Below are 27,091 nucleotides of genomic sequence, written 5' to 3' on the forward strand. Positions count from 1 at the left end.
AGCAGCAGTAAAAGAAAACGTAAAAGTCAGCAAATAATAAATACAGTTCCTGGGTACTACAGGATGGCAGGAGCCACAGGGCACTGGTAGTGTGAGATAGTTCTTATGATCTTCTAGATGGAAAGTCCTTACCAGGCCCGACTGTAGCAATGGAGATAACCCAGGATTGTGCCAGCTGGTGTTCCAGGAAAAGCTGGGTTGCTGAAGGTAAAACAGCTGCTGTGGATACTGGCTGGAACCAGACTGTTGTTAGCACGGAGTGGATACTGGCTGGAACCAGTTAAATAATAAATGAACTTGGGAGCGATGAAATATGAACTGAAATGTAGAACTTGAGAGCGGAGAAATAATAATACCGGTGGAGAGTGGTAAAGTGTAGAAAGGACACCGGCCCTTTAAGGGAAGCTGTACTCTGCTGGAAGCTGAGCTGGAAGCAGGTAATGTTGTAGCTGGAAACAGATGAATCCACAATGGATTGGAGAGTCAGGCTACACCGCAGGTGGAATGCTGGTGCGGGTCTCTATGGTGGAAGTCTTGAGACAGGAGCTGGAACCTGGAAGACAATCACAGGAGAGAGACAAACAGGAACTAGGTTTGACAACCAAAGCACTGACGCCTTCCTTGCTCAGGCACAGTGTATTTATACCTGCAGCAAGGAAGGGATTGGCTAGGCAATTATGCAGATTAACAATACTGACAACAGATTGGAGGAAATGATCAGCTGACAGAATCCAAGATGGCTGCGCCCATGCAGACACTTGGAGGGAAGTTTGGTTTGTAATCCATGTGGTAATGAAAACAGTAATGGCGGCGCCGGCCACTGGAGACAGGAGACGCCAGGCTGACAAGTGCACATCCAACCACGCGGACACAGCGGAGGCCGCGGCTGACGTAATCGCCACTCTGACACTCTGCATGCAGAAGCTCAGGGACGGCGGCGGAGGCCGCGGGAGATGCCATGCCAGATGTAATAAGGCGTTACTGTGACAGCGTCTCAGAGAGACAGGAGAGGATGCAGGAATGTGAACATTAGGATAACAGATGGGATCCGGTCCTGGAGCGCTGAGCCAGCCTTAGGAGGCATCTGATGGGTAAGAAATGGCGTCCAGATACCCGGATCGTGACAGGTGTCATGCTCGTTGCCAGGGGTTTCATGCACTGGGTGTCATGCTCGTTGCTAGGGGTAGTGCTTGTTGCTAGGGCCGTGCTCCCAGTGTCACATATGCCCCCAGTGCCAGGTATTCCCCCACAGTGCCAGGTACTCACATGCCCCCAGTGCCAAATATAGCCCCCCCCATGTGCCAGGTACACATATACCCCCTCCCTGTGCCAAATATGCCCCCAGTGCCAGATATTCCCCCACAGTGCCAGGTACTCACGTGCCCCCAGTGCCAAATATACCCCCCCCAGTGCCACATATGCCCCCAGTACCAGATATTCCCCCACAGTGCCAGGTACTCACGTGCCCCCAGTGCTAAATATACCCCCCAGTGCCACATATGCCCCCAGTGCCAGATAGTCCCCCCAGTGCCAGGTACTCACGTGCCACCAGTGCTAAATATACCCCCCCAGTGCCACATATGCCCCCAGTGCCACATATGCCCCCAGTGCCAGGTACTCACGTGCCCCAGTGCTAAATATACCCCCCCAGTGCCACATATGCCCCCTCAGTCAGTGGCGGATCTTGCCACGGGCAAGCAGTACTTTTGCCCGGGGCGCCGCCTTCTGGAGGGCGCCGGCGCCATCCAGAGGTCGCCGCACCATGGCAAGATCCGCCACTGTGCCCCCCGCTGTGCCCGCCGCTGGGCCCCCGCTTTGAAGGGAACCAGACACTACGCGTCTAGTTTCCTTTCATGGAGAGGACCTGTGCTGTGCGGTGCGCGATGACGTCATCGCGCACCACACAGCATAGTGGCACAGACACTAGGGGTCATAATTGACCTCTAGTGTCTATGCTGTGCTATGGGAGAGACATAATTACGTCTCTCCCATAGATCCGAAGACTGGAGAAGAGCGGAGCCGGCGGAGGAGGAGGTCTGGAATCAGGAGCGGGGATTGTAAGTATACTTTTATTTTATTTTTATTTTTCTTCCAGCTGCACTACATGGGCACAAGTGGGGGCGTAACTGACCACGCCCCCATATGAAGCCATGCCCCTATTTTTGCCCGGGGCGCCACAAGGGCAAGAACCGGCCCTGCCCTCAGTGCCTGTTATATATGCTCCCCCAGGGCCGCGCTACTCCGCTCTCCCCCCCCTGCTACTTTGTGTTGGAGGGACACAGAGGGCACAGCGCGCGCCTCTCCTGTGTCCCTCTGGGTCTCCGGCGGGTTAAAGGAAGTGCCGGTTCGTGAGCCAATCAGAGCTCACGAACGGCACTTCCTTTATTAGACCCGCCGGAGACCCAGAGGGACACGGGAGATGCGCGCGCTGTGCCCTCCGTGTCCCTCCTTACAGCAGCGGAGGGTTAGTGATAACAGATTGACATGCGGACGCTCGTCCGCATGTCAATCTGCTCTAAATCAGTGGCAGCGCACCCGCAGCCCCTCACCCCCAAGCCACCGCGAGGGCTGCGGGGGCAGTAGTTACGCCACTGTATATACAGCTGTAGTGGACTCAGGGGCTAGCTGGGCAGGGGGCAGGGTGCCATCTGCCCCTCGGGCCAGTGCAGTTTAAGTGTTCCAGGGCCACCTGACTGCAGATTCCCTGTGAAAAGATGGGCTTGCTAGCGTCTGCCTTCCAGGCTGAAAGTTGCCAGCCAGCCCCTGAGTGGACTATTAGGCTGAGCTATGGACAGGGTATATATATGACTTGGATTGAAATTGACTCTGGTAGCACCAATCACATTAGAGAAGCACTGGTATGTGCCACAGGACTACTGCAGGCTATAACAGAGGAATTGAGGAGGCATGGGACGGGACCGTTAGAGGGGGCCATGTGAGATGAGCGGGAAAATCTTCTGCTCGCGTGGCCCTTGATGGACGGTATAAAAAGGGGGGCCACTGAGCACTGGGTGATTCCTGTGTGCACTGCCATCGGAGCTGCTTCTCTCTCTCTTGCGCCGCCATAAAGAGCTGAGCTGTGGACATTGGTGGGCAGAAGGAGAGGGAATGCGGTACTGATGCGGCATGGCGCAATGAAGTTAGCTACCTTATCAGCGCTGTTTCCCCACACCATCTCCAGGAAGGCGAGCGAGATGGGTTGTGTCTATGTTCCCCTCATGGAATATACCAGCTAATGACAGCACAAGAGGGCAGTAGAGGACTTCCGCCCTTAAAGCCTGTTAATGTTTTATCCATTCTCATTGTTTTAGGTTATTTTGTTTTATTTATGCACCATTATACCCTGGCGGGCTCGCTTCGATTGCCACGCTTTGGGCTCTGTGTTTTGCCCTTCTTCACTCTCCACAGGTTACTATTCCAAATAGTGGGTGACATGGACCCAGGGGATTATGGGAAAGGTCTTCACCATGAAGGGTAACTAGACGCTACCGATTGCTTATACCTCTGTATTGGATTCTATGGATTGACTTGCATACAAGTCTGCCATTGTATCACAAGAAAAAAATTATTGTTTAATTTGGAATGTATTGATATGCAGTCTTGCCTACCCTCCCGCATATAGCAGGAGGCTCACAATTTTTAAAAGAGCTTCCCGCTGCCCCGCAAACCTTGTCAGCCCTCCCAGATATTAAGGTTGATCATTGCGCAAGTCCGGAGAGGCTGGGCGGTGGGGCCTATACGGGAGACTTCAGGGCAGCCACCGGAGTGTTCTGTGCAGCAGCTGCTGTTCTGCTGTGCACACTGAGATGCTCCCACACTGTCCTGAGGTCAGCTCCAAGTCCATAATGGTAGGAGCAACATAGTCAGCTTGGTACAGAGTGTAATGTGCTGGGGGATGTACTGTGGCACTGGGTGTAATATAGGGGGGGGGGGGCTGTGTATAATAATATGTAATCTGGTACAGGGTGTAATATAGGGGGGGTATGTATGCTGCGTATAATGTATTGTGCTAAGTGTAATATGGTAGGCTGTGTATAATGTCATGTGCTGGGCGTAATATGTGGGGGCTGTATATAATGTCATGTGCTGGGTGTAATATGGGGGCTGTGTATAATGTCATGTGCTGGGTATAATATGGGGGGCTGTGTATAATGTCATGTGCTGGGTGTAATATGGGGGGCTGTGTATAATGTCATGTGCTGGGTGTAATATGGGGAGGCTGTGTATAATGTCATGTGGTGGGCATAATATGTGGGGGCTGTATATAATGTCATGTGCTGGGCGTAATATTGGGGCTGTGTATAATGTCATGTGCTGGGTGTACTATGGGGGCTGTGTATAATGTCATGTGCTGGGTGTAATATGGGGGCTGTGTATAATGTCATGTGCTGGGTGTAATATGGGGGGCTGTGTATAATGTAATGTGCTGGGTGTAATATGGGGGGCTGTGTATAATGTCATGTGCTGGGTGTAATATGGGGGCTGTGCATATTATCATGTGCTGGGTGTAATATGGGGGGCTGTGTATAATGTCATGTGCTGGGTGTAATATTGGGGCTGTGTATAATGTCATGTGCTGGGTGTAATATGGGGGCTGTGCATAATATCATGTGCTGGGTGTAATATGGGGGGCTGTGTATAATGTCATGTGCTGGGTGTAATATGGGGGGCTGTGTATAATGTCATGTGCTGGGTGTAATATGGGGGGCTGTGTATAATGTCATGTGCTGGGTGTAATATGGGGGGGGCTGTGTATAATGTCATGTGCTGGGTGTAATATGGGGGGCTGTGTATAATTTCATGTGCTGGGTGTAATATGGGGGGCTGTGTATAATGTCATGTGCTGGGTGTAATATGGGGGGGCTGTGTATAATATGTGCTGGGGGTAATATGGGGGGCTGTGTATAATTTTATGTGCTGGGTGTAATATGGGGGGCTGTGTATAATGTCATGTGCTAGGTGCAATATGGGGGGGCTGTGTATAATATCATGCGCTGGGTGTAATATGGGGGGGCTGTGTATAATGTCATGTGCTGGGTGTAATATGGGGGGGCTGTGTATAATGTCATGTGCTAGGTGTAATATGGGGTGCTGTGTATAATGTAATGTGCTGGGTGTAATATGGGGGGTTGGGATCGGACGACCGGCGGTCGAGATCCCATCGGTCAGCATACCGACGTCTGGATCCCAGCCGCCAGTTTGCCTGCGGGGGGGGACGAGTGCAAGAAAGCCCCTTCACAGCGTCTATTCACAGCAGAGAGGACACAGGGCATGGCCAGTAACTCACAGGGCGCTGTTCATGCCCCCATAGTAACAAAAACAGGGGCATGGCTCGTAATCGCTGCACTTCCTGTGAGGCCACACCCTATCCATGAGGCCACGCACCTAATTCTGGGAGCGCCCCATAGGCGCGCACAGATGTCCCTTTTGGAGGATTCAACAAGTTGGGCGGAATGTTACAATGTAAAGTTTTGGGTATTTTGCGATACAATAAGTACTTAAAATACTACACTAGGTGCATCTTTCTTTCTTTCTTTCTTTCTTTCTTTCTTTCTTTCTTTCTTTCTTTCTTTCTTTCTTTCTTTCAGCAGTATGTAGTGAAGTTCAACACAATTTGTAAGAAAATGATCCACATTGCAGCTACAGCTTGATATTGGGCCAAATTCAGTATAAGTTGTAGTTTTGCGAGAAATCACAAAACTACAACTCATTTCTCTAGCATGCCGCTCAGCACAGGGCAAGGCTGCCCCACATGCCAGGTCACCCCCCCCCCCCCGCCCCTTCTGAAATGCGATTGCATCGCTAAATAGATCTTACAATGTCACGTCGATGCCCACAAAACACTGTGTCGAAGCAAGCGTGAACGCCTCTGCATGTCGATCAGACAGAGGCATTCACATAAGTGAGATGCCGCCACAACTCACTGTGTGCTCCCGCACAGTGCGGCTCCTGCACGTGCGCACCCTGCACAGTGGCTTCAGTATGCAAATGCATCGCCGATGCGTCTCATACTGATATAGGCCCATAGTGATATCAGTAACTTTTGAAAGTTCAGAACTCGCTAATACAGGTAAAATTCCAAATATTACATTTAAATAACCAACAGACTCTTGTTTGCTGCAAAAAGCTTAAAGCCATAATCACATTTTATTGAATTCAAACAACTTACTGGATTTTATTGGGATGATGCACTGTATATACTGTATAATAATGTGTTGATGGACATAAATAACAGGTACCTTCTGCCCCTCTAAAAACATCCTGCAAGTCTAACTGCTGCGGTAGGTTTGTTACCCCAAGTGGGCTCCCATAGTGTGGGATGTGCAGTACATTTCAGCTATGATAAGCAAAACATTTCTGTTGGGAACTTTTTCTTTTGAGGGGACCCAAGAACAATGGTAACAGAGACCCAGAAAAATGTCCCACTGACACTTGGGGTGCTAACTATTTAATCCTCTCTTGCATAAGGTTCCCGTTTGAGAACTTAACACAATTTTCTTTTATAGCTATTAAATATAAGTAATTTTGTTCTGCTCTGCACATTGTTTCCAAGTGGGAACATCCTTTTATAACATACTTCATTCAGTTACTGAGACTTTAGTACACTAAAAGATATACATTTTTGCATTTTTTGTTTTCTTCTAATATTATGAAAAAAAAACCAATGCAATAGAGGGTTGAAAAATATTGAGCACCACAAAGCCAAAAAACGTCTCCTCAAAAATGTCTTCAAGTCTCACCAAGTATGATCCAGGTGTGCAGAAAGTATACTTTTTATGAGCCTTGAGTACAGAAAATACATAGCAATACATCCCCATTTATGTGTAAGTAAGGCTGGATACACACTATGTGATATATTGTCCAATCAATTGGTGAACAATATATCGCTATTGCATCGGCAGATGTGTATGGTTGATATGTCTGTGAATGACGTAAATCACAGGCATATCAGATCGGCCCTGCTGCACAGCCAATCGTTTTGTGTACGGGCAACCTGTTATGCGGCCACAGGAACTACCGACAATGACATCACAAATAGGCAGGCAAATTTAAATGCTTGTATAGTTGTGATGCCTAGCCAGACATACTGGGCCTGACTAAGGTTTGAATGGCCAGAGAGCATTGCTGCTGCTGCTGCTTACGTGAAAGCAGCAGCGATGCTCAGATATGTCAAAGCAGCAGGAGGCGTCTGGTATAAGAAGATGCCTCCTGCATTCCTGTGTGATCCGTAGATGCAGTATCAGATCACTTGCGACACCATCGGCTGGCTGAGTGACCCTTAGGCTCATGCAGCCCTACTGCCACAGCTCCATCTAGGAGGCCAGGAAATTTCTGTCAGAAGACGGAGACCCTGGTCTTGGCACTCCCACAAAATGACTGCAGACTGTCAATCACCGATGATGGAGAACTTGTACTGTACATCAGCAGTATGGGCTGGTGCATGAGCAAAGAACCAAACATCAGTACTTTGTGTCCGTAGCCACAAGTGCATCGGCACCTGAATCAGGCTCATTAGCAGCCGATTGGTAAGTATATACAGCTCACCAAATCAGTCACTGTTGGGTAAATCAGGTGTGAAGCCAGCCTATGGCATGCAAAGTGGAGCTATAACTATAGTGCTCATGATTTTTTTTCTTAGTTTAGTTGTTGTTTTAGTAGTAACTGTTTGCGTAGCATAATTAAATAGATTACACCAAAAAAAGAAATAGCAGTACTATTTCAATGCAGATTCACACTTTAGTGAAAACTTTTAAATCATGCTCAAATTTCTAGCAGGCTGATATTTTGTAATACAGTTTTATTTAATGTGAAGAAAGAACATTTGTATATGACAGTAGCAGAAAACACATATGCCAGCGAGCCTGTAATTGTAATCTACACCTCCCGGACAAAGGTGCTTAGAGATAGTAATCGACTTCACAGCTCTTTCTAGGATCCTTCTGTATAACGTCATATTTACATTGTTCATGGTTCAAAGCAATGCCACAGTTCTCGGAATCTTTGAAAACTGGCTTTTCTACACTAAAAGAAAGAAATTAAAAAAAGTGTTTTTAATATTTACAATATACAAAGTACAAAAGCAAAAAAAAAAAAAAAAAAAAAAGGTCAGACAGACTAAAAGATAACTTTCCCAGAACTAAAAATGGAACTTTGGATCTGTGGTCTATGGGGTTTATTCAATGCCTGTTGGATCCTTTCCAACGGTTAAAGTAAGTGAGGGGGAACGGGGTGGAACCGAGTTTCACCACCTGTAATGGCAGGTGGAACTAGTTCCACCTCCTCCACAGCACTGCACAGTAACTCCAAAAGAAAAGCCTGCCCCACCACCCTTTTCAATAGATGATGCGAGAGACGCTAGTGTCACCGACGAGCTGCTGCTAACACCCCCTTCCTGAGGTCCTGGCAACTCCATTGTCTTCTACCTGCAGCCTGTCACTCCTGGTACTCACACACGCTGTGTCTATGGAAGGAGGTTCGTCTACTCCTCAGATACAAGTGGATTCCTGTTCTGACATGGCATATGTGATGTCATGCCATCACCGCCACTGAAGTGAAGAAGAGCCACAAAGAGGAGCAGGCTCTGTGCATGCTGAAGACAAGGTGATAGGGTGAATGAGAGACACAGAGACACAGGGCATGGAGCTGCTGAAGGAACACGGTCAGTGAGCTGCTGGAGTGTCAGAGGCAGAGATGTGTATAAGGCATACTGCTGTGGGTATGATTTGTATAAGAAGCACTGCTACTGTGGGTATTATGTGTATAAGTGGCAATACTGCAGGCATTATGTGCATAAGTGACACTTCTGTGGGCATTATGTGTATAAGTGGCACTACTGTGGACATCATGTGTAAGGAACACTAAAACTGTGGGCATTGTATATAAGGGATACTACTGAGTGATCTAATGTGAATAAGGGGCATTACTGTGTGTCATAATAACATGAATAAGTGTCAACACTATGTGCTGTAATATGAATCAGGGGCACTACATGTGGTATAATGTGAATAAGATTGTTCGACTCTGTGGCATAATTTGAATTGAGGGTACTATTGTGTGACCACAACCTTCCTTGTGAGACCACACCCATTTTTTTGCAACCATCATGGTGACTAAAACCCTGCCCTGGCTCCGCCCAAAGGGAGGGGGTGGTAGGTGGTGTGGGAAATGAGTTCCACCACTGCTCCAGGACCACACTAATGGGGACATTTACTAAGCAGTAATAAGGGTAGAGAAGTGAGCTTGTGGAGAAGTTGCCCCATCAACTAATCAGCAGTTCTTTATAATTTTATAGTATGCAAATTATAGATGTTACTTCAGTGCTGATTGGTTGCCATGGGCAACTTCTCCACTGGCTCACTTCTCCGCTCTTATCACTGCTTAGTTAATGTCCCCTTTAGGTTCCAGTCAATCAGCTCCTAACTGCCATTTTTCAAACACAGCTTGCAACATGGCAGATAGGAGCTGATTGGCTTGTACTTTATCTCCATTAACTTTATCTCCATCCAAGTCTTAGTAAATAGACCCCTTAGTCTGTGAAGGCATCTACCGTAATCTTGCAGTAGCACTGAACCGCACTAGATTGATTTAGACACGCTGATACAAAACTAGGTGTTGCGTATTCCGTGTGCTCCTATTTCTTTGTGTACATAAAGATAGAGGCATCTGGGGGGTACTGTATGTCAAATTTTGTACTTTTGAAAGTAAAAGTGAATTAAATAATGCCATTATTTAATTACAATGGCAATGGAGTTGAAAGGACATCTACTCTTTTCACCTACCACTGAGTACACACTGCTTTTTATATGGGACGTTCCAAAAGCCAGAAAGTGGTTGTGCACATGAGGTCAATATAAATATACATATGTTCAAAAAAAGTTATTTAGTATAAAAAAGTAAATACTTTTTGTATCACTTCAATATGGTGAAAAGCCTTATTAAAGTGTAGAGATTGTGGTCCTCTCCTGCCTTTCACATCATTTAGCACCATCAACAGGAAATATTGACATGAGCAATTGCTCCTGGCAAAGAGAATGTCATGTTATTGGATGTGAGCATCATGTTATGTGATGCAGTCTTCAGACAGGAACGGCTACTTGTTAAGTTACATCAGCTAATGGTATTAAATAATAGAGATGAGCGCCTGAAATTTTTCGGGTTTTGGTTTTGGGTTCGGTTCCGCGGCCGTGTTTTGGGTTCGAACGCGTTTTGGCAAAACCTCACCGAATTTTTTTTGTCGGATTCGGGTGTGTTTTGGATTCGGGTGTTTTTTTCAAAAAACACTAAAAAACAGCTTAAATCATAGAATTTGGGGGTCATTTTGATCCCAAAGTATTATTAACCTCAAAAACCATAATTTACACTCATTTTCAGTCTATTCTGAATACCTCACACCTCACAATATTATTTTTAGTCCTAAAATTTGCACCGAGGTCGCTGTGTGAGTAAGATAAGCGACCCTAGTGGCCGACACAAACACCGGGCCCATCTAGGAGTGGCACTGCAGTGTCACGCAGGATGTCCCTTCCAAAAAACCCTCCCCAAACAGCACATGACGCAAAGAAAAAAAGAGGCGCAATGAGGTAGCTGTGTGAGTAAGATTAGCGACCCTAGTGGCCGACACAAACACCGGGCCCATCTAGGAGTGGCACTGCAGTGTCACGCAGGATGGCCCTTCCAAAAAACCCTCCCCAAACAGCACATGACGCAAAGAAAAAAAGAGGCGCAATGAGGTAGCTGTGTGAGTAAGATTAGCGACCCTAGTGGCCGACACAAACACCGGGCCCATCTAGGAGTGGCACTGCAGTGTCACGCAGGATGTCCCTTCCAAAAAACCCTCCCAAACAGCACATGACGCAAAGAAAAAAAGAGGCGCAATGAGGTAGCTGACTGTGTGAGTAAGATTAGCGACCCTAGTGGCCGACACAAACACCGGGCCCATCTAGGAGTGGCACTGCAGTGTCACGCAGGATGTCCCTTCCAAAAAACCCTCCCCAATCAGCACATGATGCAAAGAAAAAGAAAAGAAAAAAGAGGTGCAAGATGGAATTGTCCTTGGGCCCTCCCACCCACCCTTATGTTGTATAAACAAAACAGGACATGCACACTTTAACCAACCCATCATTTCAGTGACAGGGTCTGCCACACGACTGTGACTGATATGACGGGTTGGTTTGGACCCCCCCCAAAAAAGAAGCAATTAATCTCTCCTTGCACAAACTGGCTCTACAGAGGCAAGATGTCCACCTCATCTTCACCCTCCGATATATCACCGTGTACATCCCCCTCCTCACAGATTATCAATTCGTCCCCACTGGAATCCACCATCTCAGCTCCCTGTGTACTTTGTGGAGGCAATTGCTGCTGGTCAATGTCTCCGCGGAGGAATTGATTATAATTCATTTTAATGAACATCATCTTCTCCACATTTTCTGGATGTAACCTCGTACGCCGATTGCTGACAAGGTGAGCGGCGGCACTAAACACTCTTTCGGAGTACACACTTGTGGGAGGGCAACTTAGGTAGAATAAAGCCAGTTTGTGCAAGGGCCTCCAAATTGCCTCTTTTTCCTGCCAGTATAAGTACGGACTGTGTGACGTGCCTACTTGGATGCGGTCACTCATATAATCCTCCACCATTCTATCAATGTTGAGAGAATCATATGCAGTGACAGTAGACGACATGTCCGTAATCGTTGTCAGGTCCTTCAGTCCGGACCAGATGTCAGCATCAGCAGTCGCTCCAGACTGCCCTGCATCACCGCCAGCGGGTGGGCTCGGAATTCTGAGCCTTTTCCTCGCACCCCCAGTTGCGGGAGAATGTGAAGGAGGAGATGTTGACAGGTCGCGTTCCGCTTGACTTGACAATTTTGTCACCAGCAGGTCTTTCAACCCCAGCAGACTTGTGTCTGCCGGAAAGAGAGATCCAAGGTAGGCTTTAAATCTAGGATCGAGCACGGTGGCCAAAATGTAGTGCTCTGATTTCAACAGATTGACCACCCGTGAATCCTTGTTAAGCGAATTAAGGGCTGCATCCACAAGTCCCACATGCCTAGCGGAATCGCTCCGTGTTAGCTCCTCCTTCAATGTCTCCAGCTTCTTCTGCAAAAGCCTGATGAGGGGAATGACCTGACTCAGGCTGGCAGTGTCTGAACTGACTTCACGTGTGGCAAGTTCAAAGGGCATCAGAACCTTGCACAACGTTGAAATCATTCTCCACTGCACTTGAGACAGGTGCATTCCACCTCCTATATCGTGCTCAATTGTATAGGCTTGAATGGCCTTTTGCTGCTCCTCCAACCTCTGAAGCATATAGAGGGTTGAATTCCACCTCGTTACCACTTCTTGCTTCAGATGATGGCAGGGCAGGTTCAGTAGTTTTTGGTGGTGCTCCAGTCTTCTGTACGTGGTGCCTGTACGCCGAAAGTGTCCCGCAATTTTTCTGGCCACCGACAGCATCTCTTGCACGCCCCTGTCGTTTTTAAAAAAATTCTGCACCACCAAATTCAAGGTATGTGCAAAACATGGGACGTGCTGGAATTTGCCCATATTTAATGCACACACAATATTGCTGGCGTTGTCCGATGCCACAAATCCACAGGAGAGTCCAATTGGGGTAAGCCATTCCGCGATGATCTTCCTCAGTTGCCGTAAGAGGTTTTCAGCTGTGTGCGTATTCTGGAAACCGGTGATACAAAGCGTAGCCTGCCTAGGAAAGAGTTGGCGTTTGCGAGATGCTGCTACTGGTGCCGCCGCTGCTGTTCTTGCGGCGGGAGTCCATACATCTACCCAGTGGGCTGTCACAGTCATATAGTCCTGACCCTGCCCTGCTCCACTTGTCCACATGTCCGTGGTTAAGTGGACATTGGGTACAGCTGCATTTTTTAGGACACTGGTGACTCTTTTTCTGAGGTCTGTGTACATTTTCGGTATCGCCTGCCTAGAGAAATGGAACCTAGATGGTATTTGGTACCGGGGACACAGTACCTCCAACAAGTCTCTAGTTGGCTCTGCAGTAATGATGGATACCGGAACCACGTTTCTCACCACCCAGGATGCCAAGGCCTCAGTTATCCGCTTTGCAGTAGGATGACTGCTGTGATATTTCATCTTCCTCGCAAAGGACTGTTGAACAGTCAATTGCTTACTGGAAGTAGTACAAGTGGGCTTACGACTTCCCCTCTGGGATGACCATCGACTCCCAGCGGCAACAACAGCAGCGCCAGCAGCAGTAGGCGTTACACGCAAGGATGCATCGGAGGAATCCCAGGCAGGAGAGGACTCGTCAGAATTGCCAGTGACATGGCCTGCAGGACTATTGGCATTCCTGGGGAAGGAGGAAATTGACACTGAGGGAGTTGGTGGGGTGGTTTGCGTGAGCTTGGTTACAAGAGGAAGGGATTTACTGGTCAGTGGACTGCTTCCGCTGTCACCCAAAGTTTTTGAACTTGTCACTGACTTATTATGAATGCGCTGCAGGTGACGTATAAGGGAGGATGTTCCGAGGTGGTTAACGTCCTTACCCCTACTTATTACAGCTTGACAAAGGGAACACACGGCTTGACACCTGTTGTCCGCATTTCTGGTGAAATACCTCCACACCGAAGAGCTGATTTTTTTGGTATTTTCACCTGGCATGTCAACGGCCATATTCCTCCCACGGACAACAGGTGTCTCCCCGGGTGCCTGACTTAAACAAACCACCTCACCATCAGAATCCTCCTGGTCAATTTCCTCCCCAGCGCCAGCAACACCCATATCCTCCTCATCCTGGTGTACTTCAACACTGACATCTTCAATCTGACTATCAGGAACTGGACTGCGGGTGCTCCTTCCAGCACTTGCAGGGGGCGTGCAAATGGTGGAAGGCGCATGCTCTTCACGTCCAGTGTTGGGAAGGTCAGGCATCGCAACCGACACAATTGGACTCTCCTTGTGGATTTGGGATTTCGAAGAATGCACAGTTCTTTGCTGTGCTGCTTTTGCCAGCTTGAGTCTTTTCATTTTTCTAGCGAGAGGCTGAGTGCTTCCATCCTCATGTGAAGCTGAACCACTAGCCATGAACATAGGCCAGGGCCTCAGCCGTTCCTTGCCACTCCGTGTGGTAAATGGCATATTGGCAAGTTTACGCTTCTCCTCCGACAATTTTATTTTAGGTTTTGGAGTCCTTTTTTTTCTGATATTTGGTGTTTTGGATTTGACATGCTCTGTACTATGACATTGGGCATCGGCCTTGGCAGACGACGTTGCTGGCATTTCATCGTCTCGGCCATGACTAGTGGCAGCAGCTTCAGCACGAGGTGGAAGTGGATCTTGATCTTTCCCTAATTTTGGAACCTCAACATTTTTGTTCTCCATATTTTAATAGGCACAACTAAAAGGCACCTCAGGTAAACAATGGAGATGGATACTAGTATACAATTATGGACTGCCTGCCGACTGCAGACACAGAGGTAGCCACAGCCGTGAACTACCGTACTGTACTGTGTCTGCAGCTAATATAGACTGGTTGATAAAGAGAAGATGTCTATGTAACTATGTATGTATAAAGAAGACTGAAAAAAATCCACGGTTAGGTGGTATACAATTATGGACGGACTGCCTGCCGAGTACAGACACAGAGGTAGCCACAGCCGTGAACTACCGTACTGTACTGTGTCTGCAGCTAATATAGACTGGTTGATAAAGAGAAGATGTCTATGTAACTATGTATGTATAAAGAAGAATGAAAAAAAACCACGGTTAGGTGGTATACAATTATGGACGGACTGCCTGCCGAGTGCAGACACAGAGGTAGCCACAGCCGTGAACTACCGTACTGTACTGTGTCTGCAGCTAATATAGACTGGTTGATAAAGAGAAGATGTCTATGTAACTATGTATGTATAAAGAAGAATGAAAAAAATCCACGGTTAGGTGGTATTACAATTATGGACGGACTGCCTGCCGAGTGCAGAGACACAGAGGTAGCCACAGCCGTGAACTACCGTACTGTGTCTGCTGCGACTGGATGATAAATGATATAAAAAATATATATATATCACTACTGCAGCCGGACAGGTATATATTATATATTATATAATGACGGACCTGCTGGACACTGTCTGTCAGCAGAATGAGTTTTATTTTTATAGAATAAAAAAAAAAAAAACACACAAGTGAAGTCACACGACGAGTGTTTAACTTTTTCAGGCAATCACAATATAAGTATACTACTAACTATACTGGTGGTCAGTGTGGTCAGGTCACTGGTCAGTCACACTGGCAGTGGCACTCCTGCAGCAAAAGTGTGCACTGTTTAATTTTAATAATATATGTACTCCTGGCTCCTGCTATAACCTATAACTGGCACTGCAGTAGTGCTCCCCAGTCTCCCCCACAATTATAAGCTGTGTGAGCTGAGCAGTCAGACAGATATATAATATATATATAGATGATGCAGCACACTGACCTGAGCCTGAGCAGTGCACACAGATATGGTATGTGACTGACTGAGTCACTGTGTGTATCGCTTTTTTCAGGCAGAGAACGGATATATTAAATAAACTGCACTGTGTGTCTGGTGGTCACTCACTATATAATATATTATGTACTCCTGGCTCCTGCTATAACCTATAACTGGCACTGCAGTAGTGCTCCCCAGTCTCCCCCACAATTATAAGCTGTGTGAGCTGAGCAGTCAGACAGATATATATAATATTATATATAGATAATAGATGATGCAGCACACTGGCCTGAGCCTGAGCAGTGCACACAGATATGGTATGTGACTGAGTCACTGTGTGCTGTGTATCGCTTTTTTCAGGCAGAGAACGGATTATAAAGTAAACTGCACTGTCCTCACTAGTAAACTCTCTCCACTCAGTCTCTACACTTCTACAGTAACAGTACTCCTCCTAGTCAGCTCCAGTAAATCTCTCTCAGTCTCTTATAATCTAAATGGAGAGGACGCCAGCCACGTCCTCTCCCTATCAATCTCAATGCACGTGTGAAAATGGCGGCGACGCGCGGCTCCTTATATAGAATCCGAGTCTCGCGATAGAATCCGAGCCTCGCGAGAATCCGACAGCGTCATGATGACGTTCGGGCGCGCTCGGGTTAACCGAGCAAGGCGGGAAGATCCGAGTCGCTCGGACCCGTGAAAAAAAACATGAAGTTCTGGCGGGTTCGGATTCAGAGAAACCGAACCCGCTCATCTCTATTAAATAATGTGATTAAATAAGGAGAAAAAAAACATTTATTAGCTCTCACCATGTTGTTCAGATGGGATGTAGCTATGTGACCAGTGGTCACACATACCCAACCCGTTCTAGGCACTATTCTTGTAAAATCCTCAAATACTGAAAGTTATTAAATACAGAAATGCATGACAAATTACTTCTACAATTTTGCCCTAGCTGCACAAAAGCTGTTATAGCATACAGTAGTAAATGGGGAACATACTCTAAACAGCACGTTATTAAGTTGTCTCCACTGCAACTGCACTTCATGCATTTTTCTTCCCTCCACTCATTGTTCAGTTTGTAAAATGTGTTTCCCTTCCAGCAGCCTGAAATAAAAGAAGCAGGCATAATGTTACAAATTACAATGACCCATTTCTGAGTTGGCATTTATATGTATAATAAATGTTGGAGGCGGCGGCAGGGGAGATGGCCTATACATTGGGTACCCAGTGCCTATGCACAGTGGAAGCAGATATTTTACAGACTGAACCATGCTGCAGCCATTCCTTTCACTAGAAACTAGTTACATCACTGAGGCAAGAGGACCTATGTACTTTGGGGGTCATCCCGACCCGATCGCACGCTGCAGTTTTTCGCAGCGGTGCGATTGGGTCAGAACTGCGCATGAACCGGCGCGGCAGTTCACCGGTGCATGCCAGACAGCTGACAGCCCACGTTGCCTAGCAATCGCCTCGGCCTGATTGACAGGCAGAGGTGGTCGCTGGGTGAGAGGAGGCGCAATGGCGGCATTTGGATGCCATTTTCAGGGCACGGTCTGGCCAACGCAGGCATGGCCGTACCATGGGGAGGTGGGGCAGGCCTCAGCGGCTGCATGACGTCACACGCAGCTGCTGCGACCCTAGCAGCGACAAGTAACTCCCGGCAAGCCGCAGGAGCTGCGCTGGCCGGCAGTTACTCTACAAGTACAAAAGCATCACTGCTGGGCTTTGCTCCTGCACTTCCAGTTTCTGTGGTGACACTTCACAAGGTATGATAGGGGTCATTATTTGGACAAGTTTTCTACCATAACTGATCACACTGAAATTAATCAAACCAGTTTTTGAAGGGGACGGCACAGAACAGCTACTTATCAGTTTGGACAAATGGATTAAATTGGCCAATCATAATTGCACTGAATGTAGAAACTTAGCCCTACTCACAACTCATTACCTCTCTGACCTCTCACCTGCTCTTTTTCCCTGTTCACTCTTCTGGTTTGCACCCTTTCCACTTACACTGTAATCGTTCAAGGGCAGGGTAATCTTCCCTTATACTCTCCCCATAGCACTATCCACGTCACTATTTCCCTGTATCCCATCCCACTCCTTTGACTCTGATCCTGTATGTCTTTCCACTTGTTGGGTACAGGGTCATTGAATACTGATTTACTTACTTCTGCTTCCCCTCCTCTCACATAATTTTTTGTTATTTGTTTTTTCATGCCATAATCAGTTGCCCAACAATTCCCACCTCCTGGCAGGTGAGTTGGTGTGAAGCACTACACAGATCACTACTGTATGTTCTGAGCAGGCTCCGTTTTATTATAATAAGGTTTTAAGAGGTTACTTTTTTTCAAAAATGCGTGGGGTCACCAATCCAAATCAATAACCAGTCCCAGACCTCTGAGGCTAGGCTGGTGTTAGAATATACATTTGTTTGTATAATTTTGTTATAGTACTAGAATGTATATTTGTAAAAAATGGTATGGTTCTGCGTACACTTTGTGGCACCATATAAATAACATAATGATGATGATGATGATGATGATAACAATAAAAATAATAATAAGGTCAACCTTGTGGTTCACCTATTTTAACCTTGTGGTTAACCACATAGCCACGGTTCCCACAATCCACTTCTCACCATAGAAGCATATGGAAAACGGTGATTGATAGCACTGCAGCACATAGCCAATCAGGGGAGTGGCACTACGTGGAACTCCCTGATTGGCTGTTGGCTCCCCTAGTGACAGAAGACACGTGGAGGCCGGCATTTGAGAAAGGAGATCTATGTGGACACACATAGATATGATATGTTTGTTGGATAGGTATATATTTTGTTTGTTTGTTTGTTTTTTTTTTTTTATCCCCTGGATGCCTACTGGAATGAAGAGGACCGATCTATGGGGGAAATTCAGAGTTGATCGCAGCAGGAACTTTGTTAGCAGTTGGGCAAAACCATGTGCACTGCAGGGGAGGCAGATATAACATGTGCAGAGAGAGTTAAATTTGGGTGGGGTGTGTATAAACTGAAATCTAAATAGCAGTGTAAAAATAAAGCAGCCAGTATTTACCCTGCACAGAAACAAAATAACCCACCCAAATCTAACTCTTTCTGCAAATGTTATATCTGCCTCCCCTGCAGTGCACATGGTTTTGCCCAACTGCTAACAAAATTACTGCTGCGATCAACTCAGAATTACCTCCTATACTGGAATAGGTGAGTATTATTATTTTTTACAGGTTAATTGTGGATTCTACAGAAGAGGATGTGTGCAAGGTTGTTTAATAAACTTTTACTTTGTACAGTGTGTGTGTCCTGTCTTTTTTTAATTTATTTTACAGATGGGACTACAGGTACCAGCGAGCTCTGAATGCTCCACATGCTGGCACTTGTGTTTCTCCAAGTACCACCATGGGGAGGCTTGCTGGGACCTGTAGTTCTACCTGTAAAAGACAATATTATTTCTAAGGTTTACACCTGAATCATCTCAGTACCCAGGCATCAGTCCTGGTCTTAGGTGCCCTGGAGGTGCGACCCCTTTATTGGTGTAGGCCCCAGGAATCCCCACACCTAGGGCTGACTAATGTTACGGCCGCCGGGACCAAAATAAACATGTCCCTGTGCTGTGTAATTACATCCCTGGCTAGTGGATCCCAGTGCTGGTTTAAAGAATATGAGGGACCCATACGTCTTTATTCCCCCATATTTTTGGAACAGGATCGGTCCACGAGCCCTATGCTGGTTTTTAAAATACAGGGGGAACTCATGCATTTCTCCCCCCCTGTATTTTTAGAACCAGGGCCAGCTGAAAGAGCTTGGGGCTGGTTATGCTTATCAGGGACGTGTGGAGCCCACACAGGTTTTTTTCTATTTTTTCAATTTCAACACATTTTAACAGAGAAGCACTACACAGATCTCACTGATTTATGCAATATTCTCTGAAAACGCTGCTGAGAGACATCTATTTTATAAGTGCATTTTGATCTGAGTTTGCTTAATTCATGGGTGTGTCCGCAAAAACCATTTGAGGTAAATTCCCATGTTTCAGTGTTGTCCATGGAAATGACATCCAAATTTGGTCGATGGTGTATTTGAGTGTATGTCCCTGTACACCTGTGTTTTGTACTTCTATTTTACATAACGTGGTAAATTTACGAAGGTGGGATTTTTTTTAGAACTGGTGATGTTGCTCATAGCAACCAATCAGCTTCTACTTAACATTTATCTAGCTGTTTAGAGAAGATAATAGATAGAATCTGATTGGTTGCTATGGGCAACATTACCTGTTCTAAAAAAAAAATCCCACCTTAGTAAATTTATCCCAATGTGTCTATCCTTTGGCAAAATTTCTGTGTTTTGAAAAATGGCTAAAGACTCCCATGTTTGCCAGCTCTGGCATACTCTGTTTAGTAAATTTATCCCTATGAGTTCAATACATATTTCAAGGCATTATATCTTGTAATGCTGCATTTGCAGCTAAAATAAATTAATTTACTTGGGGGGTAACACTAATAATGTAATGTTAATATATTTACAGTTAAATCATTAAGAGAACAACTTACCGGGTTCAAATATTAGTTTATGTTTTTGAACATTCTGAAGGATTCTTCCGCCTTTCTGCGTTTCACAATGTGCACAACACATAGATACCATGACCGCAGCAAGTAGAGAACGAAGCAAATATTCCTGTAAATGCCAAGGTATCCATGTTATAGAGGAATTCCCTGTGGGATTAAGACTAGCTGTGACCATATATCTACGGGTTGGGTTTGATTTGCTGACGGATTGGATGCCGACAGTCAGAATACCGAATGCAACATTCCGATGACCGTAATCCTGACTGGGGAATTCCCCCCTGGCTCCCTAACCCCCGCACTCTAAACCTACCCCTCCCCCTTCTCCCGCAGTCTAATCCTAACCCTTGGCGGTGGTGCCTAAAAACCTAGCCCCACCTACCCACAGCCTGAACCTAACCTCCCCGCCTGCAGCCTTAACCTAACCCTCCTGGGGGGGGGGTAGGTTGTCTAACCCTCAATCCCCGCAGCCTAAACCTAGTCCCCTGGCTCGAGGCCTTCCCCCCCACAGCCTAAACTTAACCACCCCCTCCCCGCGGCTTACCTGTCCTAAGTCTCGCTGGCTTGTCGTTCGGCATCCTGGCTGTCGGGATTCTGGTGCCGAACGGTGAACCTAATCGGGATGCCAGTGTCGGCATTCTGAATAGTGTCAGGATTCCGGTGTCGGTGTTCTGACAGCTGGGATCCTGACCGGATCCCACAACTACAACTAAGCTTCTATATCTAGCTTTTACTACGATCTGTCCTTCTTCACCCACTTTATGCAGCAGATTGTTCACTGTTCTCTCATACAATGGAATTCACCTCACATCATGTCACAATTTGTTTGCTCAATAAAATGCATACCTCCCAACATAACCCTCTCCAGGAGGGACACAATGCTCTGCTTCTAGACTTTTCTCTTAATGTATGATTGCCGTCACATGTTTTGAACAGGTTAATGCAAAGGTTCTCAAACTCGGTCCCCAGGACCCCACACAGTGCATGTTTTGCAGGTAACCCAGCAGGTGCACAGGTGTATTAATTACTCACTGACACATTTTAAAAGGTCCACAGGTGGAGCTAATTATTTCAATTGTGATTCTGTGAGGAGACCTGCAAAACATGCACTGTGTGGGGTCCTGAGGACCGAGTTTGAGAACCTGTGGGTTAATGGATAAGAAAGGTGTTTTAGCACAGGTGATGGCACTCATACATTAAGAGGGAAGTCCAGGAGCAGAACATTTTGTCCCTCCTGGAGAGGGTCAGGTTGGGAGGTATGAAAATGTATTAATTAACAGGTCCCTATGTGTGATCATATTCCAACCTCAAAAAGACCTTTTCTACCCCTATTAACCGTTTATGACCAGATGTTAACTTTAGGAAGTCAGTGCTGACTCCTTTTACTAGTATGTGGAATGCTATGCAAATAACTCAAGCCTTATTGGGAGATAAAAAAATAGGTAAACTTATTTAGGTCTAAGACAGGCATTCCCAACAGGTGTGGATCATTAGGTCGACAGTCACTAGGTCGACAGGGTTGGAAGGTCGACAGGGTTTCTAGGTCGACAAGTGCTAAATCGACAGGTCAAAAGGTCAACATGAGTTTTGTTTTTTTCGTGTTCTTTTCTTTGTAGAGTGACCGGGAACCCCAATTAGTGCGCCATGTCCCCTCACATGGCTTGCTTCGCTCGCCATGCTTCGGGCTGATTACCATTCCAATCGTAGTCCACATGGATCGATAAGTATGAAAAAGTAAAAAAAAAGAAAAAAATGTGAAAAACTCATGTCGACCTTTTGACCTGTCGACCTACCACATATCGACCTAGAAACCCTGTTGACCTAGTGACTGTCGACCTAAACATTGTCGACCTAGACAGTGTCGATCTTCAGACCAGATCCCTTCCCAACCACGGTCCTCAAGGCACACTAACAGTGCAGGTTTTAATGATATCCAGGCTTCAGCACAGGTGACTTAATTAGTAGCACAGTTATTTTGATTTAACCGTCTGTGCTGCAGCCTGGATATCACTAAAACCTGCACTGTTGGTGTGCCTTGAGAACCGTGGTTGGGAATGCCTGGTCTAAGTTAATCATGTAAAATGCACATCACAGTAAGTTCATTTTACAATCATTATAATATTTGACAACAGATTCTACCCATATTCATTGTATTTTGCATAGAATTGTGTATCTACAGCCTTTAAAAACTACTTAATGTTACATTAACTACTTTTTAATTTATTTTTCATTGTGATATGTACCAGAAAACCTATAATAGACTTACCATACTATCCCTTTAAACCGGGACACTCATAAATTACACAGATTCTGTGACTGGCTTAATTCAAGCCCGCATTTTACCTGGTTTTAAACAGCCATAGAACCTTTGTAATTCATGAGTTTCCCAATTTAAAGGGATAGTATGGTAAGCCTACCTATACACGTGCGCTAAACTTGGTACAGTACTAACATATAGGCTTACCACACTATCCCTTTAAACTGGGACACTGAATGGACACATGAATTACACAGGTTCTGTGGTTGATTAAAATTAGGTGAAATTGATTTAAGCAAGCCACAGATTCTGTATAATTCATTAGTGTCTCAGTTTAAAGGTATAGTATGGTGAGCCTACTAACATATAAAATCAGACTTACCATGGCCATTGCCTGTCTTAGTCCGAAGCGCTCAGTGTCGGGAAAGAGCTGGGTTTTGTTAATTTATATACTGGCTGTTGGCCATGTGACTCTAACAATGTTGTGCAAATACATTTGGAAACCCTGCAACTCAATTTATTGGTGCAGTGCATTTGCCAAGGCTAAGTGATATGGAATATGTACAGAGTTTTACTATACTACAGTAATTTGGGCATGATACGGCTAGTTGCTGTAATCTCTCAGTAAATGGCATGCTGTGGGCATGGGCATTTGTAAGATTAATACAGAAACTATTTGCAAGGTAGAACTGCCTGTACTTTTTTAAAATGCTTTATCCTTAAGTTAATATTAGCATTTAATGCATTGCGTATGGGACATTTGACTGTTTGTTACTCTACAAGTTACCATTTTAGTAAGGAAGTTAACAGCTTTCAGATAATCTTTAGTTTATTTACAGGGTGAGGCAATTCAGGATCGTTGTTTGAATGTTATGAAACCATATAAAAATGTGAGCAATCCACAAATGAAAATAATTTATAGCTATATGACTCCAGTTTCAATAGTGTTGCCACTATTCAGTGTGGTATAGCAACACCACCTCTGTATTAAACACCACTGTCATTTGTCTTATCCCCTTATTTAGAGTCAGCCCTAGTTATAGGCAGACTAGGCAATTGCCTAGGACATCTGCCTTCACATAGTGGCCGGCTCCGTAACCATTGGTGGTCGTGGGGCACCTGAGGTTCGGCGCCTGCTGGCGGCCCTGCTCTTATGTGAGCAGAGCCGCATGCGGTAGCACCGGAGAGTGTACCTGCAGTTTCGGAGCTCAGTGAAGGGCAGCCTGGGCATCCCAGCATTCGCTGCCCCTAACAAAGATGGGCACCGCATCGGGAGGAGGGCAGCTGCGCATGCTTGGCAGCAGCGGCTCCTCCTCCCACGCTCCTTTGCAGAGTCAGGCTGACTCCAGGTGCTGCGCGTGTGTGTGTGTGTGTGTGTATATATATATATATATATATATATATGATATGGGCATCAGCGACCAATGGTGTCAAGTGTAAAGGAACATATGATAATATTCAATTTTCTAATTTGAAATATATATATTTCTCTAACGTCCTAGTGGATGCTGGGGACTCCGTAAGGACCATGGGGAATAGACGGGCTCCGCAGGAGACTGGGCACTCTAAGAAAGATTTAGTACTACTGGTGTGCACTGGCTCCTCCCTCTATGCCCCTCCTCCAGACCTCAGTTAGAATCTGTGCCCGGACAGAGCTGGGTACATTTTAGTGAGCTCTCCTGAGCTTGCTAATAAGAAAGTATTTTAGTTAGGTTTTTTATATTCAGAGAGCTTCTGCTGGCAACAGACTCTCTGCTACGTGGGACTGAGGAGAGAGAAGCAAACCTACTAACTGCGGCTAGGTTGCGCTTCTTAGGCTACTGGACACCATTAGCTCCAGAGGGATCGAACACAGGACCTGACCTTGTCGTCCGTTCCCAGAACCGCGCCGCCGTCCTCCTCGCAGAGCCAGAAGTCAGAAGCCGGCGAGTTGAAGCAAGAAGACGTCAAAATCGGCGGCAGAAGACTCCTGTCTTCATATGAGGTAGTGCACAGCACTGCAGCTGTGCGCCATTGTGCCCACACTAACCCACACACTCCGGTCACTGTAGGGTGCAGGGCGCAGGGGGGGGCGCCCTGGGCAGCAATTGATTACCTCCTGGCAAAAAGCAGCATATATACAGTTGGACACTGTTATATGCATGAGCCCCCGCCATTAATTTTACACAAAATCGCGGGAGAAGCCCGCCGTTGAGGGGGCGGGGCCTTCTTCCTCAGCACTCACCAGCGCCATTTTCTCTCCACAGCTCCGCTGAGAGGAAGCTCCCCAGGCTCTCCCCTGCAGAAGCACGATAGAGAGGATGAAAAAGAGAGGGGGGGCACATAAATTTGGCGTAAAAACAATATATACAGCAGCTACTGGGTTAACACTAAGTTACTGTGTGATTCCTGGGTCATATAGCGCTGGGGTGTGTGCTGGCATACTCTCTCTCTGTCTCTCCAAAGGGCCTTGTGGGGGAACTGTCTTCAAATAGAGCAACCCCTGTGTGTGTGGTGTGTCGGTACGTGTGTGTCGACATGTCTGAGGTAAAAGGCTCCCCTAAGGAGGAGATAGAGCAAATGTGTGTGTGAGAGGGTGTCTCCGTCGACAACGCCGACACCTGTTTGGATATGTGTAAGTGCTGAGGTGAATTTATTGCACAAAAGATTAGAGAACAGACAGGAAATCTACCCATGTCTGTCCCTATGTCACAGAGACCTTCAGAGTCTCACAATGCTCACTATCCAAAATAATAAACACTGATATCGACACGGAGTTTGACTCCAGTGTCGACTACGATAATGCAAAGTTACAGCCAAAATGGCTGAAAGGTATTCAATATATTATTATTGTAATAAAATATGATTTGCATATCACTGATGACTCATTTGTCCCTGACACAAGGGTACACATATTAAGGGGAAGAAAGCTGAGGTAAATTTCCCTCCTCTCATGTGGAAAAAGAGCGGGAATCTCCAGACAAAAGACTGCAGCTTCCCACAAAAAATTCTCAGGCAGTATCCTTTCCCCACTAGGGCCAGGATGTGATGGGAATCTTCCCCTAGGGTGTCACGTTTGCACAGAAGGTAGCACTAGCTATTCTCAGGGATCCTGCAGATAGCGTGCACATTCTAGTACACTACTCAGACCGGCGATTGTGTCGGCATGGGTTTATAGCGCTGTGGCAGCGTGGACAGGTACCTTATCAGCAGAGATTGAGACCCTAGTCTGCATATAGATATATATATATGTATATATAAAGATATATATATATTAAAGATGCTGTCTTAAGAGATAGGTATATAAATATATATATATATATATATAAAACATGCCCAAAGAGACATGAGTATACTGGGTTCTAGAGTCAAAGCTATGTCGATTTCTGCTTGACGTGTCCTGTAGAATGTGCAATGGACAGATGATGCCGACTTAAGAGGCATATGGAAGGCTGAGGATTGTGTGGAGAAGGGTACTCGGACCTGGTCTCCACAACTATAGCTGGTAATTCTGATATTTTGCCTTATATTCCTGCACAGCCTAGGAAAGGACAACATTATCAAATGCAGCCTTTCGAATAAAGAAACAAGAAAGTCAGAGGTGCGTGCTTTCTTGCCAGAGGCAGGGGCAGAGGAAAGAAGCTGCACAACACAGCTACAGTAGTTCCCAGGAACAGGAGTCCTCCCCGGCCTCTACAAAGATCCACCGCATGTCGCTGGGGCTCCACAGGCGGAGCTAGGCCCGGTGGGGGCACGCCTTCGTAAGTTCAGCCACAAGTGGGTTCACTCCCTGTTAGATCCCTGGGCAATAGATATTGTGTCTCAGGGATACAAGCTGGACTTTGAGAAGATGCCCCCTCACCGACGGCCCTGCCGACTTCCCCCCACGAGAGGGAAACAGTGTTAACTGCAATTCACAAATTGTATCTTCAACAGGTGGTTGTTAAGGTTCCCCTCCTTCAACAAAGAGGGGGTTATTATTCGACCATGTTGTAGTCCTGAAACCAGACGGTTCAGTCGGACCCATATTGAATTTAAAATCCCTGAACATAGACCTGAAAAGGTTCAAGTTCAAGATGGAATCGCTAAGAGCGGTTATTGCAAGCCTGAAAGGGGGAGATTTTATGGTGACTCGGGACATAAAGGATGCATACCTTCATGTCCCCATTTATCCACCTCATCAGGCGTACCTCAGAATTGCGGTACGGGATTGTCATTACCAATTTCTGACGTTGCCGTTTGGTCTCTCCACGGCCTTGAGAATATTCACCAAGGTAATGGCGGAAATGATAGTGCTCCTGCGGAAGCAAAGTGTCACTATTATCACGTACTTGGACGATCTCATCATAAAAGCGAGATCAAGAGAGCAGTTGCTGAACAGCGTATCACTTTCTCTGGAAGTGTAACGGCAACACGACTGGATTCTATATATTCCAAAGTCGCAGTTGGTTCTTACAGCTCATCTGCCTCTCCTAGGCATGATCCTAGACACAGACCAGAAAAGGGTTTATCTCCCGATAGAGAGAGCTCAGGAGCTCGTGACACTGGTCAGGAATCTATTAAAACCAAAACAGGTGTCAGTGCATCACTGCACTCGGGTCCTGGGAAGGAGGGTGGCATCATACGAGGCCATTCCCTTTGGCAGGTTCCATACGAGGACCTTTCAATGGGACTTACTGGACAAGTGGTCCAGATCACATCTTCAGATGCATCGGTTAATCACCCTATCCCCCAGAGCCAGGGTGTCTCTCCTGTGGTGGCTGCAGAGTGCTCACCTTCTCGAAGGTCGCAGATTCGGCATTCAGGACTGGGTCCTGGTGACCACGGATGCAAGCCTC

At 46.3% G+C, this 27,091-nt stretch overlaps 1 protein-coding gene across 1 annotated transcript; it reads right to left on the reverse strand.

Annotated features, from left to right (window-relative positions):
- Positions 1 to 7,778: 7,778 nt before the first annotated feature.
- Positions 7,779 to 22,779, reverse strand: LOC135056395 (beta-microseminoprotein A1-like). Its single transcript, XM_063961488.1, has 4 exons — positions 22,657 to 22,779; positions 20,006 to 20,129; positions 16,441 to 16,546; positions 7,779 to 8,022 (listed from the first exon to the last, which is right to left on the reverse strand). Exons 1-4 carry the CDS (start codon positions 22,663 to 22,665, stop codon positions 7,899 to 7,901), a joined length of 363 nt encoding a protein of 120 aa, XP_063817558.1. The 5' UTR covers positions 22,666 to 22,779; the 3' UTR covers positions 7,779 to 7,898.
- Between the last annotated feature and the right edge of the window lie 4,312 nt (positions 22,780 to 27,091).

This window comes from Pseudophryne corroboree, chromosome 3, assembly GCF_028390025.1.
Source record: "Pseudophryne corroboree isolate aPseCor3 chromosome 3, aPseCor3.hap2, whole genome shotgun sequence".
In the NCBI taxonomy this organism is placed as follows: domain Eukaryota; kingdom Metazoa; phylum Chordata; class Amphibia; order Anura; family Myobatrachidae; genus Pseudophryne; species Pseudophryne corroboree.

Excerpts from the sequence above, each read along its gene's own strand:
- LOC135056395 (XM_063961488.1), bottom strand. Across the intron at positions 16,547-20,005 it reads TAAACTAATATTTGAACCCG|GCTGCTGGAAGGGAAACACA; the intron begins GTAAGTTGTTCT and ends CTTTTATTTCAG. Across the intron at positions 8,023-16,440 it reads TTAATAACGTGCTGTTTAGA|TGTAGAAAAGCCAGTTTTCA; the intron begins GTATGTTCCCCA and ends TCTTTCTTTTAG.